Source organism: Bombyx mandarina, chromosome 18, assembly GCF_030267445.1.
Source record: "Bombyx mandarina strain Sakado chromosome 18, ASM3026744v2".
NCBI classification, from domain to species: Eukaryota; Metazoa; Arthropoda; class Insecta; order Lepidoptera; family Bombycidae; genus Bombyx; species Bombyx mandarina.
The window spans coordinates 762,985-782,733 of NC_143224.1; the positions used below are offsets into that span (position 1 = coordinate 762,985).

General features: G+C 37.7%; 1 protein-coding gene across 1 annotated transcript in view; it reads right to left on the reverse strand.

Annotated features, from left to right (window-relative positions):
• Window positions 1-8,143: 8,143 nt before the first annotated feature.
• Window positions 8,144-19,749, reverse strand: part of LOC114250054 (uncharacterized) — a 32,595-nt gene continuing 20,989 nt past the window's right edge. Inside the window, exons 9-17 of the mRNA XM_089734644.1 lie at window positions 18,780-18,941; window positions 17,738-17,866; window positions 17,066-17,547; window positions 16,127-16,310; window positions 12,841-13,036; window positions 11,956-12,725; window positions 10,846-11,038; window positions 9,668-9,781; window positions 8,144-8,360 (exon numbers count right to left, since the gene is read on the reverse strand). Coding sequence (XP_089590770.1) covers window positions 8,290-8,360; window positions 9,668-9,781; window positions 10,846-11,038; window positions 11,956-12,725; window positions 12,841-13,036; window positions 16,127-16,310; window positions 17,066-17,547; window positions 17,738-17,866; window positions 18,780-18,941 — 2,301 coding nt within the window. The 3' untranslated portion in view covers window positions 8,144-8,289. The remainder of the gene's footprint in view (window positions 8,361-9,667; window positions 9,782-10,845; window positions 11,039-11,955; window positions 12,726-12,840; window positions 13,037-16,126; window positions 16,311-17,065; window positions 17,548-17,737; window positions 17,867-18,779; window positions 18,942-19,749) is intronic.

Below are 19,749 nucleotides of genomic sequence, written 5' to 3' on the forward strand. Positions count from 1 at the left end.
CCCCTAATCGTACCGCGTTCCTGAATTAATGATTTCAATTCCGCCATAATTTAAAAATGCAACTAAATGGGCGAATAATAAATCAAAAACAATTACCAAAAACGAAGTTAATAACTGTTAAATTAAGAAACCAAACTATAAAGGCCGCTGTAAGTGTTCAACAGCGGCAGCCAAGTCGCTTAGTCCAGTCCGTCACTGATCCCGTCTTACGCTCTCTTTGTTCCACGATAAATATACGCGCAGGTGCTTTGGTTGGGATCCAGGGGCTTCCTTGGCGGCTCGGATAGCTGGAATAGTCGGCAAAAAACTAATAAAATAGCTGTGTATACAATTAATTTTCATGAACCTATATCTTTTATACATAAATCACAATTTAACAAAAAAGCTATTGAATAAAAAGCCGTAACTGTTTCCAACAATTAGCAAACGAAATAATATTTTACAAAAAAATAACAGTTAATGACACATAGTGCGAAGATTCGTAGCAAAAAATGTTTGCGTGTGTGGGTAGATACAATTTCATTCCCAAGTAGCAATCAGCAAAGCATCAAGAAAAACTTACGAAAATTATGCAAAAATATATCATTAAAATAGCAAATTATTACACTAAATTATTAGAAAATCAAATTAATTACGTATTGATTACGATCGCATATTGCGTCGACAAACAATAACAATGTGGGTATATTTGATTTACACAAGCAAGCGTTCTGCGACAAAATGAGGCAAAATTCCCAAAATTAATGAAAATATAATTGAAAATTGGCTACTTCCTTGAACGAGCTCAATGCAGCAGTAGATATGACGATCCAATAGCTGTGCAGTCGTCAGGTACGAGCAATCCAACAACCAACATTAATGGGCTATTTTTCTTTTCGCCTTTACGTCACATCACGTCCGATCCGTCTACAGAAAGTTTCATCTTCAATTTACGATCACGTCGGGGTCACCATTTTCTGTTCATGACGATGGTGAAGAAGAAACCAAGCATGACAGAATTATGATAGTTTTATTTATTTACTTTTAAAATACATTATTTTACAAATTAGATGTTGACGCGTGTCACGCTGCTGGTCGACCGACACGAACCTCTAGGCCGCGGTCGCATCCTCCTCCCGCTGCCTTCCCCCGTCCCCTCTCTCGTCCTGAACGTCGTGAACAATCACAAAATGCTAATTAATGTGGCGTTTTATGCATTAAATTGCTTCGCAATGTGTTAGTGCAAGTACATCTCTCTTAGAAATTGTTTATGATAATAGTGTATCCATTTTTGTAGAACATAGTTTCGGCTAATTTAGGTATATTGTAGTTAAATAACTTAAATTGTGATTAATTTTACCAACGTTGTTACATTACAGGCACCAACAGAGATATGACAATATAATTGACAATATTACACCTTACTGGTGGAAGGACCTCTTGTGAGTCCGCGCGGGTGGGTACCACCACCCTGCCTATTTCTGCCGTGAAGTAGTAATGCGTTTCGGTTTGAAGGGTGGGGCAGCCGTTGTAACTATACTTGAGACCTTAGAACTTGTATCTTAAGGTGGGTGGCGCATTTACGTTGTAGATGTCTATGGGCTCCAGTAACCACTTAACACCAGGAGGGCTGTGAGCACGTCCACCCATCTAATCAATAATTAAGAAAAATAAGATCAAGATAATTGGATCTGCCTTATCATTGAAATGGTCGCGCTAATGTGTCGATTGTGAAGGCGGATTCTCTAGTACGAATCACACTAATGAAAGCTATTTCAATTTTTAGTTACGCCTGGCCGTTTTCCGTACGCAATTAGTTTACGTAGTATCTTTATTTTATTTGCTATTCGAAAGTCAAAAGGTTCTAAAGACAATTATAATACAGCCGCCGACATTCTAGCCAGCATTGAAGTTTTATAAATTCTGGACAGTAAAAACAAAAAGGACCTCAATGCAACGTGATAGTATTTGTAACAATGGGTTCAACTTTGAATATAAAACAATACAATATGACGTCAGTTGCAGAAACAAGTTAACAACTAAAATAAATTAGCAAATAAAACAACACCAATAAAATAAATAAAAAATCGATTAACTTTAATTCAATATGTATGATTTTTTTACTTTGGAGAAACGGTCAGGCATCTAGCTTTGAAAATTCGTAAAGTCAGCATTCTTAAAAAAGGAAAAAGTACCACTATAAACGGCTATACTAATGCGGTTGATTCTCGTTTCGACGTCTATGATCTCCGGTAACCACTTAACACCAGGTGGTCCGTGAGCTCCTTCACTCTATCCCATAAAAATTAACGAATACTTTTAAAGTGAAAGTTTGTTTACTGGTGGTCGTTTTTACTGGTGGTAGGACCTCTTGTGAGTTTACTGGTGATAGGACCTCTTGTGAGTCCGCGCGGGTAGGTACCACCGCCCTGCCTATTTCTGCCGTGAAGCAGTAATGAATGCGTTTCGGTTTGAAGGGAAGGGCAGCCGTTGTAACTATACTTGAGACCTTAGAACTTGTATCTCAAGGTGGCTGGCGCATTTACGTTATGGATGTCTATGGGCTCCAGTAACCATTTAACACCAGGTGGGCTGTGAGCTCGTCCACCCATTAAGCAATAAAAAAAATAAAAAAAAACGTCTGATCTAGAACTATTAGTAGACCAGAAAATGACACAACCAACTCTTTATTGCGCTAAAATCTAATGTGTCATTATGTGAGTGATAAAATCTATATATTAATACGTGAAGCAAAAACTTTGTATCCCTTATTACGAAAATTGCGCGGACGGAGGAGTATGAAATTTTCCACACTTATAGAGAAGAAGTGCACAATCCTAATATATTTTTTTAAATAATGCATAAAAGATACATTAAATCAATAAAGAAAACATTACACACACTACATACCATGTATTTGACGCACACCCGCATGCATACTATTTATTGTTAAGCTTTTGTTCTTGACGTTTGTGGTAAAATTGAGAATAGATAACATATTGTTTGTTCTTATTAATATTTTTTTATAGTGTAGTCTTGGCGAAATTTGTGATTATAGAAGTTTAAAATACAATCATAGTAGTGTACAAACTTACAATTCCAATTAATTATAGTCGAATGTCGACTACTGCGGGACCAATAGTATAATTAAAAATATGTCTTCATCGTCTACAATTTCTATTCACATTGTATTTCCTAACGATCATTGTCTCGGAAAGCTCCTGCTATTAATTGGTGTACCTTTTAATAAATGTAATCTTATTTATAACACGCGATTTTTTAGTATCGTAATCGCCTTTTCGAAATCCGATGAGCTGATCCGATAGTCCATAGGGTCTTAAAGGCTTACCATTGTACGTGGACAACAGCAGGGCAATACAATAGGACCTGTCATGGCGTTGTCTTCCTCTAAAGACGCTAAATGAACATTTACTGATACACTTACGGGTGGTAGAACGTATTGAGTCCACACGGGTAGGTACCACCACCATGCCTATTTCTGCCGTGAAGCAGTGATGCGTTTCGGTTTGAAGGGCGGGGCAGCCGTTGTAACTGTACTGAGACCTTAAAACTTATATTTCAAAGTAGGGGAAATGCGTAGTGAGCGATCTGTCGCTGCCGGCCGTAGTGCGGAGGGTGGTCGGCAGCGCAGAGTCGTGGGACGCCGTGGTGTCCTTCTGCGAGGACGTCATGTCACAGAAGGAAGCTGCGGAACGGGAAAGAGAGATCTCGACTCCCTTCCCCGGCCGCAGAAGGCGCACCGGGCGCCGGAGAAGGGCGGACAACGCCCTTTTCCGCCCCCCATGAATGGGTCCAGGGGCCAGGGACTTGGGAAAGCCCTCGCTCCCTATTCGATGGACCTGAGACGGAGGCGCGTGAGGGTGTCGGCGCGTACCTCTGAGGCGATGCACGGAGTAGCTGAACGCCTCACCACCTCGTGCAGGAGACGAGGCCTGGACAGACCAGGCCAGCACTGGTGTGGTGCTGCGGAAGAATTTGGATTCCCGCGTGGGTGGACACTGGGGTGGTTTTAGCCGGTAGGAGTCCGGCACGCCCCTCCGCCTTTCTCCAGGCGGAGGTAGTCCATGAGGATTCCCCCCGAAAAAAAAAAAAAGGGGGACAGCATTTACGTTGTAGACGTCTATGGGCTCCGGTAAACACTTAACACCAGGGGGTCCGTGAGCTCGTCCGCCAATCTAATTAAAAAATAAACAACATTGTAAATTCGTTGATAGTATAATACACATAATTTACCTAAATTTTAAAGAAACTATCAGCCAGGCTTGGGTGTGGTTTCACTCGGGTTAATGAAAAAAATACTCACGAATACTAAGTATATTTTCAAGATAAAAGGTGACCCAAAACGTCTGTAGCAATGAAAACGTTTATATGTGGATGTGAAAGCGTAACAAAAACAAACAAATACGCTTTCGCATTTACAATGTTACTATGAATTCCTTTTTTTTTTCTTTTTATTGCTTAAATGGGTAGACGAGCTCACAGCCCACCTGGTGTTAAATGGTTACTGGAGCCCATAGACATCTACAACGTAAATGCGCCACCCACCTTGAGATATAAGCTCCAAGGGTCTCAGTATAGTTACAACGGCTGTCCCACCCTTCAAACCGAAAGGCATTACTGCTTCACGGAAGAAACAGGCAGAGTGGTGGTACCTACCCGCGCGGACTACAAGAGGTCCTACCACCAGTAATTACGCAAATTATAATTTTCTTAATTTTAAAATGTGTTCACATTTCGTAACTATTTCAATCAATAATACCTTATTTTATCCGGCTTCGGTGAATTGTAAATTATTCCGAAGATAATCATGTGCCGGTGTCAGCTGGCTCCCCGTTAACGATCCTGAAGACCGAAATAAGAATAATTGTAAACAGACATGCTTTAACAAAAACCGACTTCAAATAGAAAAAAAAAGATATTCCAAAACAAATTAATATACACTAAAAATAATAATCATCGAAATCGGTTCGCGTGATATTAAGTTATCGAGTTATTCATCTATTTGTCGCGCACGTACTTAATGCAAATTTAAGCCTTATATGGTTTTCTCATGGATACCATTACCAGAACTGGACTAAATTGAATTGGGACCACACGGCAAGCGTCAGCTTTCTAATAAAAAAAAGAATCATCAAAATCAATTTACCCAGTCAAAAGTGATAAGGTAACAAACATAAAAAAACAAAGTCGAATTGAGAACCTCCCCTTTTTTTTGAAGTCGTTTAAAAATCTCAATCACATCGTATCGGATGTGTAAACAAGACTAAAATGTTAATAAAGCCGAGTGTGTCTGGAATCTTATTATAAGCTCTAACAGTTGCAGCGCTAAGTTAATTGGTGAGGAAGCTAATTAATTAAATTAATACAGCGGAAAAATGAGCTTCTGTATAACAAATTAATAGAATACAGACCGTCACGTACCTAAGCTTTTACTGGGAATTTTTTATACGCTTTTAATAACTTGACCTACATATACTTAGACTGGCCATAAATACTGTTACAATTAAAAATAAACAAAATATTACATTTGAATTTGGAATCTGTCATTTTTATATGATTGCTCATTGAGTTTTCTCATTTTTGCGCCAATACATTGTACAATATTTTGCGATATTAAAATGGAGTGGGGTGATAAAGAGAACCGAATCGCTGTGATTGCATTAAACAAAGTAGGTATGGAGCCAAACGCAATTTTGAAAACTCTCCATACGCTTGGTATTAGTAAAATGTTTGTGTACCGGGCTATTAATAGGTGTAATGGAGACCTCCTCTGTTTGTGACAGAAAAAGATTTGCCCGTCCACGTAGTGTTCGTACGGAAAAGGTGGTCAAAGCAGTAAGGGAAAGAATTCGAAGAAATCCTGTCCGAAAGCAAAAGATTTTATCTCGGGAGATGAAGATAGCACCTAGAACCATGTCGCGTATTTTAAAAGATGACTTAGGACTTGCAGCCTACAAGAGACGTACTGGTCATTTCTTAACTGATAATTTAAAAGAGAACAGGGTGGTAAAATCGAAACAACTACTGAAGCGGTACCCAAAGGGAGGTCATAGAATTTTTTTGTTTACGGATGAGAAAATCTTTACAATTGAGCAACATTTTAACAAACAAAATGACCGCATTTATGTACCTAGCTCTAAGGAAGCTTCCCAATTAGTCGACAGAGTGCAATGTGGGCACGATCCCACTTCAGTGATGGTTTGGTGGAGTATTAGCTATGAAGGAGTGACTGAGCCATACTTTTGTGAAAAAGGTATCAAAACATCGGCACAAGTGTATCAAGATACCATTCTTGGGAAGGTAGTGAAGCCCCTTAATAACACCATGTTCAATAATCAAGAATGGTCCTTCCAGCAAGACTCGGCGCCAGGTCATAAAGCTCGGACTACGCAGTATTGGTTGGAAACGAACGTTTCGGACTTCATCAGAGCTGAAGACTGGCCGTCGTCTAGTCCCGATCTTAATCCGCTGGATTATGATTTATGGTCAATTTTAGAGAGTAAGTACGGCTTGCTCTAAACGCCATGATAATTTGGAGTCCTTAAAACAATCCGTACGATTGGCATTGAAAAATTTTCCCATGGAATGAGTGCGTGCTTCTATTGATAACTGGCCTCAACGTTTAAAGGACTGTATTGCAGCCAATGGAGACCACTTCGAATAAGCTTCTTATACTTTAAATTGTTTTATATTTATGTATTAAACTAACGCACTGTAAAAGTAATAAATGTTATTTGCAATAGATTTTCTTTTCCTTTGTCTCAGTATTTATGGCAAGACTAGGTATTTAGGTAGCTACAATTTTAGACAAGTAGCAAACGCGCTACATTATTTTTTACACATTTATGTAGCCATGAATTTGGCTAATCAACCTACTGCTTCTTTTGAGCAGGAAAAAATATGATATTTATTAATTTGGAATCCGTTCCAAGTAATTTCAATTAAATACTAAGACAACAGAGCTTACCTCTTGCAGTAAATGTAAATATGATTTATTTGGACACAGCCCATCAACAAATAATATTTCTTTGAAAACAACTGTGATCAACCTGGTGCATCAGAACTTACAAGGTTTGTTGGGTAAAGAACTTGAAATTGATTTGATCCTAGATTATAATAAAGTCATTGTTCTATGTGTAACTGAACATTGGCTTAAAAAATATGAATTAAATTGTAATTTTAAAAATCACCAGGCTGTGAGTTCCTTCTGCAGAGAGAATGCTATACGAGGTGGCTCACTTATCATTGTTAATAAAGATTATAAATGTAAGGAACGTAGAGACATTGTGAGTCTCTCTTTTTTTTTTTATTGCTTAGATGGATGGACGAGCTCACAGCCCACCTGGTGTTAAGTGGTTACTGGAGCCCATAGACATCTACAACGTAAATGCGCCACCCACCTCGAGATATAAGTTCTAAGATCTCAATATACACAAGAGGTCCTACCACCAGTGATTACGCAAATTATAATTTTGCGGGTTTGATTTTTATTACACGATGCTATTCCTTCACCGTGGAAGTAAATCGTGAACAATTGTTAAGTACGTATTTCATTAGAAAATTGGTACCCGCTTGCGGGATTCGAACACCGTTGCATCGCTATATAAGAATGCACCGGATTTTATGAAATAAATTGAGATGTCAAACTAGTCAAATCAAATCTCCAACAAATCTCCAAGTAGGCAACTGTATTGACGCAATAGGGTCAACAAATACAAAACACCGTTTGTTTGACTTGTTGTTAAAGAGACAAGTAAATATATTGTTATAAATTGGAATACTCAGAAATATTGTATAAAAATGCAATTTTCATCGTCTCGCTGTTCGAGTTACTGAGCCTAACTATGATTCGTGGTGTATGCTATTTTTTGAAGTCTAGTTACTTTTCGAATTCATGAAGTAAATACATACATTCATGTGTGGTATTAAGCCACCAATTATACCGTTGAAAATATACTGTGTATGTCGAATGTTCCCGTTCTCATGTCTCATCTCTCTCTCATTTACAAGATAACATTAATTGTACAAAATCACATGTGTCGCAATATCGCTGAGTAGGTATCTCGATAAAAAATATATAAAGTATACTTCAACAGTTTCAAACTTAACTAATAATGAAGTAGTAAGTAGTATCAACTTCAAATTTAAAATCTACAAGCATTAAATTAGTTTATTTAAATGTTTTCAAATACGTAATCCAATATTAGTTTGATAGACACATCAATCGCAAAGCGTTGAATGATATTTTCACAAAACAATTCAAAAAGAAAACGTCGTAAAATATGATTATTAATAAAATTTGAAATCTTTTATGTCTGTCGCCGATGACAAGCACACGCTCTCCAAATTGTAGGGCCCATCTGAAATTTGATAATAAAACAATTAGAAACAGATAGATAGCTATTATCAGTAGTTCAGCAAGCGGCCTCGTAGGTGATAACGGAACCTATAGGCTCAATTTGAAAACCCTAGGCGCGAAGTAAAAATCTTCATTGTAATGTAAAAAGGCTTCAAACTAGAATGCTTGAAAGCTTCGGGGTCCTATTAGAAATGTTAAAGTCAATGTAATCTAAAACGTAAGATGCACAATGTACTTACTCATTTCGGGCAAGTTTACCAACTTTTGTAATACGTACTTAAGATATGTTCATAAATAACTTTAACGGCGAAGGAATCTCATTGCTTAATAAAAATCAAAACCACAATTTTTTTTAATTCGCATCGTACTTTCTCATCCTCTACTAACATCATTGTTTATTTGGAGGTAAATACAAAAGAAATATCTTCCACTGAGCTGATGCAATTGCTCGGTATCCCTACGGTCCGAATGCTATTCTTTAGAACTTGTTGTTAGCGAGCTTTAGGCATCTGTTAAACATCTTCTATGCGTATGCTATCTACGTGCTACAACTACATGAGTTCGCGAAGTTTGCGGTTTCAATTTTAAATCACGGATATAATGTGCCGGTAAACCGTTCATGAACAGGTAGGTTATTACGTTATCCATTTTTATTATGCTCCATACCATGGCATATCATATCACAGCAATCTTGTAGTAAGTATTCTATGATCAAACATCGGTCACCGTCCTCGCCGAACCCGTCGCTTGCGACGAAGGGCTCGACAAGTACATTAACCCAAAGACACAGCCCACTCGTCGAGTTTCTCGCCGGATCTCCTCAGTGGCTCACGTTTCCGATCCGGTGGTAGATTCTTGAAGCACTGCTTTTGCTAGGGTCAGTGTTGGCAACTCTCCGGTTTGAACCCCGTGAGCTCACCTACACGTCAAAGAGAAGCTGAAATAGCCTCTCAAGGCTATCAGCATAGGTAGGGAAAAAAAGAGCAATCAAATTACGGTGAACATAGTGCCAATGTTCCCATTTAACACAGTAACAAATTAAAGGCCATTTGCCAACGAGCAACTAATCCAGCTATATATATATATTACTAGCGACCCGCCCTCGCTTCGCTTCGGAAACATTAAAACACACATGAAACCAAAAAAATAAAATAAATTTTTTTTTTTAAAAAGTAGCCTATGTTCGTCAGGGACAATGTCGGCTTCTAATAGAAAAATAATTTTTCAAATCGGTCCAGTAGTTTCGAAGCCTATTCGAAACAAACAAACAAACAAATCTTTCCTCTTTATAATATTAGTATAGATTACCAATGTCAAACCACTGCGTTGATGGTATCCCGGATTCTCGTCGCGCAGATGTGATGGCTTCTCTAATAGCTAGCGGCACAGAAATTGTCATGCACATTGGCGGCTCCCCGGTCACTGTAAATAATGTACTGTATCAGAATACTAAATCCTATAGACAAATAAATATAATAATTTTAATCTTAATTAATTAGTGATAAAAATGAGTGAATTTTGTACATCACAGTTTTTTTTAATTGCCCTTGTAGGCAGACGAGCATACGGCCCACCTGATGGTGAGTGGTTACCGTCACCCAAGGATTTTAGCAATGCCAGGGGCAGAGCCAAGCCGCTGCCTACCGCTTAATACTCTCCACATGCCTCGTTTGAAGAAGGATATGTCATAGCGCTCGGGAAACACGTGGAGGGGAACTCATTCCATAGCCGGAGGGTACGTGGCAAAAAAGATCTTTCGAGACGCGCTGTCGATGAACGCAGTGGTTCCAGATAATATGGATGAACTTTGCTCCGATGGCAGGAGGTGCGATGATAAAAAGGAGATGAGGGAATCATCTCAAACAATTCCTCAGAGCACGTTACGTTATTATAAATTAAATAGTATAGAAAACATAATATGGATCTCCACAAGCATAACCAAGCACTTAGATGACCTGTAAGCGACTGTCTTCGATGACAAAAAGCATGTGTGCAATTACATAAAATACTCAGCAAAAAGTTTTGTACTTCGGATAATTAACAATTAAAACTGCTTACTGTAGAATCTATAGTTTCTAATACCACCTCATTTCTTAGCAAAGTTCAAACAATATTCTGAAAGGTATGAAGTAATCTTTGATTATCTATATATTAATACGTGAAGCAAAAACTTTTTATCCCTTTTTGCGAAAAATGCGCGGACGGAGGAGTATGAAATTTTCCATACTAAACTAGTTCTATTACGGTATAACCATAAAAATAAAATGTAATGAAATGAAAGAGATGACATAAATCCAATGAAAACGTATTTTTCACAACTCGGGACAACAAACACTGCAAAAAGTAAATAATATCCAAATAAACCTTTTCAAGCACTTTCAAATCGTCATGGGTTTCCAGTTGATATTAAAATCGTCAGAAAGGTTGAAGACAGAGGAGGTAATAGATAGGAGGGGGACGAAGTAACAAATATTTGTTTTACGAACTTTTAGATCCAAAACTGGGTCGGTTACTATAAGAATTCTTTCTGAAATAAACTCTCATATCCTGCGGTATATCACGCGCTTGTGGAACATAGTAAGTCCAAGAGGTATCGGTCAGTAGTTCTCCGGTCTTCTTGTCATAGACTAGTCTCTCTGTGGTCCAGTATCCTAAGCCCATTATGAAAGCCCCTTCTATCTGTGGACCAAACAAATATAATTTTCAACATTATCAAAATGTCAATTAGTACTTAACTTAAAATCCCTAATCTATTATAATCTTATTATAAATTGGTAGCGCACAGAGTTTCTTATTAATTGATTACAAATATACTTAGTCTGGCCATAAATACTGTTACAATTAAAAATAAACAAAATATTACCTACATTTTAATTTGGAATCTGTCATTTTTCTATGATTGCTCATTGAGTTTTCTCATTTTGGCGCCAATACATTGTACAATATTTTGCGATATTAAAATGGAGTGGGGTGATAAAGAGAACCGAATCGCTGTGATTGCATTACATAAAGTAGGTATGGAGCCAAATACAATTTGTAAAACTCTCCATACGCTTGGTATTAGTAAAATGTTTGTGTACCGGGCTATTAATAGGTGCAATAAGACTTCATCTGTCTGTGACAGAAAAAGATCTGGTCGTCCACGTAGTGTTCGTACGAAAAAGGTGGTCAAAGCAGTAAGGAAAAGAATTCGAAGAAATCCTGTCCGAAAGCAAAAGATTTTATCTCGGGAGATGAAGATAGCACCTAGAACCATGTCGCGTATTTTGAAAGGTGACTTAGGACTTGCAGCCTATAAGAGACGTCCTGGTCATTTCTTAATTGATAATTTAAAAGAGAATAGGGTGGTAAAATCGAAACAACTACTGAAGCGGTACGCAAAGGGAGGTCATAGAAAAATTTTGTTTACGGATGAGAATTTTTTTACAATTGAGCAACATTTTAACAAACAAAATGACCGTTTTTTTTTTTTTTTTATTGCTTAGTTGGGTGGACGAACTCACAGCCCACAGAAACACACGGGGTGGTGGTACCTACCCACACGGACTCACAAGAGGTCCTGCCACTAGTAAAATATTCTCAATTCTATAACTTACTTGTCCAACATCAATCTCGGGACTGACACTTTGACCGACATCCTCCAGTATATCTACTCGAAGCACTTCATATTCTCCGGTAAGTACATCAATTAAAACTTCAGACAGTGTTATACCGTAAATATTATATTTTTGTGCAACAACATCATTCCTATTTACGAAGCCGTGAGCTTGTAAATCAACATTTTCTTCGAACGCTTTGGCTATCAATTCTTGCCACGTGGCATCAGGCATTTTGGATCTGATCGGTTCCAATCTCTGCAACAAATCTTTGCAACTCCTCTCAACACCTATTCCTATACTAAGTATCGTAAAGCTACCAGCAGTAATAGAGCTGTTGGGACAGATATTGGTATTCGTTGCTTTAACTTGAACTTTTTCTAACGGGACTTTTAGAAAATACGCACAGATCTGTGCTGCTTTTGTGTTTATACCTTGACCCATTTCTATTCCGCCATGGGTCAATGACACAGTACCGTCTACATGATAAACTGATATATTTACATCAAAATAAGGGGCAATAGTGCTAGCCCATTTTAAGAAACTAAAACGCAGTCCCTTTTTCAGCCATCTGTTATTCTTATTAAAAATTTCAACTGCTTTTCTTCGTTCTTTATATTTGGATTCCTTCATTAAAGTGTCAAGCATTTCTCTTAGATCTTTATGTTCTGGATCTAAGTTAGCAAGCCTTAATTCTATAGGATCTAAATTTGCTTCGTAGGAAATTCTGTCCATGAATAATTCAACGAATGACACAGCCTCTAGTGTGCCTGGAAAAAAAATGACGGTTGATTAGAGCGGTGCGCGTTGGTACAAGGCATCTGTCTTGTATCTTAGACATAATCTCATATTTCCGTACCTAAGTAGAATATTAAAAAAACTCACCAGGTGCTCTGAACCAGCTGTTTTTAGCAGTATCGGTGATTGTATTAATACACTGAAATGACCACGTAGATTTTTCATAGCAGTTATTATAAACATCTCTACTGATTAAAGGTATGATCTCATTTACTTTATAACCATTGTCTTCGTACAATTTGAAATTTAAGTATTGAATTATTCCACTTCGGTTTATTCCAGCCTTGAAAAAAAGATGTGTATTTAAAACTTACCGAATTATATAAAGCGGTTTAGGTTTTTCTAATAAGCAATATTAAAATTTCTGAAAAAAAAATCTGAAAAGGATAATACACTGTAAGTTCTTATTGGCGGTGGAATATCATTCGAACTCATGGTGGCAGCACAGCAAACAGTTCCTTTAGAACACGCCGACCTGTGTCGCAGAAACACAATTTGGCACAAAGATAGTTTTTAACATAGTATTTTTAATTTAAATTTTTATCGCGATTTGTGACCCGGCCAAAGTCGAATACTCTATTACTTATCTTATACGTTTAAACGAGCAATTCTTGTATATATATTAATATATAGGTATATACCTAGTCAGGTCATAAATTCTGTCACATGTTTAATGTAAAATAATTGAAACAAGTTTATTCATTATGTAACCATTCATATACCAAAATGAACTTAACAAAACATAGATTCTTATGACACTAAAGTTTATTCAAAATCACGGAGGTCATTTTCACATCAGGCCTTCAATCTGCGCGGCCAGTCGTTTATCGCAGCACGAACGAGGCCCATGTCAATATCGGCGGCTGCCTTAATCAAGGATGTCTTGAGTGACTCCAAATTGGAATGAGGCTTTGAGCACGCCTTTTCCTCCAAGTGTTGCCATATCTTGTAATCTAATGGATTCAAATCTGGACTGGAGGAGGGCCAGTCTTCGTGCCGGATGAAGTCGAATTCACGCGCCGCCAGCCAGTCTTGTGTGCTCTTCGCTCTATGAGCTGGCGCAGAATCTTGTTGGAATACCCAGTGCCTGTTATTGAACATGGTATGAGAAACAGGTTCCACAAGGTTCGTCAGGACTGTATTTTGATACACAACTGCATTAGTTTTTACACCTTTCTCACAAAAATGTACCTCTGTTAAGCCCCAATAAGAAACTCCCAACTATACCATGAGCGAGGATGGAAAATGACCTCGTTGGACACGCGGAATACGGTTGCTCGCTTCTTCACTACTGTGGGCGTACACCTTATCATTTTGTTTGTTGTAGCTCTCTTCTACGGTAAAAATTTTTTCATCCGAAAAAAGAATTTCCCGATATTTTTTTCCCGCGTACCGCTTCAGCAAAGCGCGGCATCTCTTCAGTCTCAGGTCCATTAAACGAGCATTCAAACGATGTCCTGTTTTTCTTCGATATGCCCGAAGCCCTAAGTCTTCATTTAACACCCTTTTCACCGTGGTTCTGCTTAACCCCATCTGAAGGGCCAACAGTTTCTGCTTACGTTTGGGATTACTTTGAATTCGCGCCTTCACAGCTTTGATCACTGCTGGATTCCTAACAGACCGAGGGCGACCACTTCTTGACCTGTCATCTACACTAGAGTCTTCATTGTATCGTTTGATGGTACGATAAACGATTCTTTTGGTTATATTAAAATTTTTCAGTATGTTAAAAATTTGAATTGGCGCGTAACCGCAACAATGCAACGCAATAACTGCAACACGGTCTTCTTTAAGCGTCCACTCCATATTTAAAAATGAGTAAAATTCTAAAAAGTATACATTTTTATTTTCATGAACAATTCGAAATTCGAATTCAATAAACTTTTTTGTGGCCAGCATTCTAAAAGAAAATTTTTTACTGTGTGACAATACTTATGACCTGACTAGTTATAATCTGAATCTCGGAAACGGCTCCAACGATTTTCATAAAATTTAGTAGATATACAGGGGATTTCGGGGGCGATAAATCGATCTAGCTACGATTTATTTTCAGAAAACGTTGTTTTATTCATGTTTTCAATAATCAACTCTTCCCGACATCTATTGGCGAATAATAATACAATTTTTCTTAATTGAGGGCAACTAACTGAGGGCTTCAAAGACACAACAAGATGGCGTTATCAAAAAAAAACGAGCAAAGCTCGGTCATCGTCTTTTTTATTATTTATTGCTTAGATGAATGGACGAGCTCATAGCCCACCTGGTGTTAAGTGGTTACTGTAGCCCATAGACATCTACAACGTAAATGCGCCACCCACTCTTTGAGATAAGTTCTAAGGTCTCAATATAGTTACAACGGCTGCCCCACTCTTCAAACCGAAACGCATTACTGCTTCACGGCAAAAATAGGCAGGGTGGTGGTACCCACCCGCGCGGACTCACAAGAGGTCCTACCAACAGTAATGTCTAGTACTATATTTATGCTAACACGATAGTACTCCCGCTTGTTTATGACTTTACGCCCAAACAGTTTTGAAGTCGTCGTGGCCTAACGGATAAGACGTCCGATGCATTCGTGTTGAGCGATGCACCGGTGTTCGAATCTCAGGCGGGTACCAATTTTTCTAATGAAATATGTACTCAACAAATTTTAATGTTCACGATTGACTTCCACGGTGAAGGAATAACATCTATTTATATAAAAATGAATTGCTGTTCGTTAGTCTCGCTAAAACTCGAGAACGGCTGGACTGATTTGGCTAATTTTGGTCTTAAATTATTTGTGGAATTCCAGAGAAGGTTTAAAATGTATATAAAATGCTCGGAATTAAATAAAAATAACAATTTTGTTTTTCCTTTGATGTGTCCCCTCCCCCGTCGGACGGATTCCTTTTGTTTGTTTTAAGTTTATTTTATACAAAAGCTTAGGTCTGTTATTTATCGATTGAAGCACTGCGAAGTCTGCCGGGTCAGCTAGTCGTGTAATAAAAATGAAACCCGCCAAATTATAATTTGCGTAATTACTGGTGGTAGGACCTCTTGTGAGTCCGCGCCACCCTGCCTATTTCTGCCGTGAAGCAGTAATGCGTTTCGGTTTGAAGGGTGGGGCAGCCGTTGTAACTATACTTGAGACCTTAGAACTTATATCTCAAGTTGGGTGGCGCATCGTAAATTTCTATGGGCTCCAGTAACCACTTAACACCAGGTGGGCTGTGAGCTCGTCCACCCATTTAGCAATAAAAAAAAAACAGATCTAGAAATCGGCTGATAGTTTATCGAGCAGTAACTAACGAAACTCGATCCCGGGTTTTTCTTTGATTACAAATTTAACATAATGTAAGTGAAACGACGAAATATATGAACAAATAATTACTTCCATATCAGCAATACACGGAAATCTCTTTCCGTAAGCTCTTGTAGTAGTTGAGAGTGGAAGTACGAAGCGACATGGCCTGTTCAATTTGAATGATACCAAACTGCACGACACAGCTACTTGGTTGGACCTCGTGACCTTAATACCGTAAGATCCTCCTAAGCGCCGGACTTTTATGTCTATCCTGTAATCAATTGAATAAAACGCACCATTAAAATACAAAATCTGCACTCAACACTAGTCTATATCAAAAAATTTGAATCTTTAATTTTCAAAAATAGTAAATCTAAGTATGGTAGGCGAGGAATGTTGAAAAAACGACTAAAGCTTTCTGTGGCTCAACAATCATTCAGTCTTAGGATGAAGCAGAACTCGACCGAGGCAGACCAAGCCAAGCTGGTGCTTGTCAACGACATGAGTCATGACAACCATTAACTCGTTCGATCAATGGGCTATGCGAAATTTGCCAAAATGGGTCCACTAACTCATACCCTTGGATTAAAATCGACGCTTTACTTACGGGGTCGTCGTACTCCCTTACGGGGGCACGGAGCGGGCCTCGGGGTAAAATCGACGCTTGCAGAAACTTTGACAAGCAATACCGTCACCCAGCTGCTCTATCGCAAGACCGGTGCAAAGCAGCTTACACGTCGTCTAATTAGATTTACGTATCCATTTGTAGACATCAGTCTACAACTGTAGACAGTCTGTAGACTGATGTCTACAAATGGATGAAATCCGAAGTACTTAAAGGGGTCGTGATTTAAGTGAGATTCTTTACTTCACCCTGTGACCGACGTTGACGGCTTAATGTGGAGATGAGGGCATCATCTTTGAAAGTCGCTACTTCGTTCTGCAAGCATGGTTCTACCGAGATCTGCCTCAAAAATGCTACACACCTGTATATCGAGTGATTAGAATATAATTCATAAGCCTTACCTATTAGCGTCTAAATTCAAAGCTTTTGATATCACAGCCTGCACACCGTCCATATTTTGGACAGAAGGATAGACCTGTAATCCTTCTTCAGTTGAAAGCGTTACACAAACTAAAATTTCCATACTAAAGTGGTATTGCCCATAAATGGTAGCATTTCCTTTGACAACTTGTCTGGTATCATGACCTCTAGTCGTTGCGTCTACAGAGGTTAGTATTGAATTTCTCTTCGGGTCTCTTATAGCATCACTAATATCTAGAACTGGTTTCCGGATATTTGTATACTTGACTTTAACACTTTTAGCAGCGATTACAGCGATATGTTGAAATTCAGCTACAATTATCCCCAAAGGTTGATTATAGTATTTGACGTCCCCAGAACAAAGAATCTCTTCATCTGACGTATTATACTCTTCTTTTGGAATGAACGAATTTTTGCCAGGAATGTCTTTAGCCGTGTAGAATGCTATAACTCCTTTCATTTTCTGTGCGAAGAAAGGATGGATTTTTTATCGATTTTTTTAATAATATAAACAAAATTAATTATGAAATGGAAAAGACTTGTCATAATATAAGAAATAGACACATAGAAGTACTAAGTATATTTTGGCATGACAAAATATTTTATTGTGACTTGGGATTTGAAGGAAAAATGAATATAATAAATATACTCACCAAAGCTTCTGAAGCGTCTATAGAGGCGATCTGTCCCAGAGCAACAGTACTTAAAACGAACGCACCAAATACTTCATAAGGTAACGAGGGTATGTCATCCACATACTCTGCTTCACCTGCACATTGTATCTGAAAATAATTTGGAAATTCTGTAATTACATAAATATATATTATCTAGTTTTTAAATAATTAGTAAACATTTTCTACGTTGATAAAACAACAAATCTTCTTGTGATCTCAAAAAAAACTCAGCTCATCTCATCAAAATTAAACGTTATAATAATTACAACATTTAAGATACATTACGTACTACAGTACTGATCCACAGGTGTAGTTGGTTTTTTGAATAAGCATGATTTCAGCATTTTAATGAATTATAACGAAGAGACCGAAGGGTAACAAAGGGATATAAGGGCTTATTGAATAACAATTTACGAAATTAACGCTCAACGAAGACGCAATTGGTTAGTAAATTTGTCGTATATATATCACCCTAATAATAGTTAATGCGTTAATCCAATTTGAAATCCTCTCGTGTCAAGTAATAATGACGAATGTAATCTATATATATAAAAATGAATTGCTGTTCGTTAGTCTCGCTAAAACTCGAGAACGGCTGGACCGATTTGGCTAATTTTGGTCTTGAATTATTTGTGGAAGTCCAGAGAAGGTTTAAAAGGTAGATAAATATGAAAATGCTCGGAATTAAATAAAAATAACAATTTTGTTTTCCCTCTGATGTGTCCCCCGTCGGACGGATTCCTTTGGTTTGTTTTAAGTTTATTTTATACAAAAGTTTAGGTCTTTTATTTATCGATTGAGGCACTACGAAGTCTTCCGGGTCAGCTAGTCAGCAATAAAATAAACTTACAAATACACGCATTTCAGTTTTGTGGGTCCTAAATCCGATATTTTAATGTTACTGAAATGTCAATCGATCTCAAAGTGAACGACTCACGTCCATCCATTTTCGTCTGTAAATTTATTATGTCTCAAAAAGCCATATATAACTTTTAAGCAATTAAATATCTTTAAAACTCACCAATGATTCTAACTTTGGGATTGGCTGACTTAAAGGCCAAAGTGCAGAATTTGTTTCATAATTTTGCTCTCCACGTGATAAAGGTCTTGCCTTACGGAGAAATGTAGCTCCAGAGAGATACCTCGGATTTATGTTGTTTGATGGATAAAAATATAAGAGACCCTGTAAAAGAATTTGATCACGTTCCACTAGTAACATTCAACTGACCAACCTGATGGATCGTTGTCGTTAGATAAGAACATAACTTAATTAGATCTATGAGGAAAATTTATATGATAACACAAGATCATAGAAAGTAAGAGGACAGATATTTAGTTGGTTGGCTAATAAGTGTAGATCGATAACTATACTCCAATATCATCTGTGTTTTGTAGAGATTGATGGTACGTATTTGTAACGATAATACAAAAAAAATCCTTATATAATTTGGACAGACTGAATCAGGAATATTTAATGTCTTTTGGGAATATTTCTATTTTTTCATATGAAATTACTAGTTTATGTGAGTGTTCTGTTGGATGATATTAAAATGAATATTTAAATGGGAAAAGTAAATTTAATTTTTAAATTAATATTTTTAAACCTAAATCGAACCGCAGTTATTACTCGATTGCTCCCGTCTCTGCCATGTTTTACCTTTTTAGGTCACACAGATAATTTTATTGTTCGAATCACCTTCGTATTACTAATCTTCTGTAGGATAATAGATTTAGGTCTACAATAACTTTATTATTTTGTATTTTATTGTAAACTAATGCTGCTGTAAGTGTAACATATTACGACGGTGACCCGTAATCGATCACGTCGAACCCATCGCTTGCGACGAAGGGCTCGGCGAGCGAATTAACCTACAGACACAGCCCACTGATTTTCTTGCCGGATCTTCTCAGTGGGTCGCGTTTCTGATCCGGTGATAGATTATGCGAAGCACGGCGCTTGCTAGGGTTCATGTAAACAACATCGTCAGGTT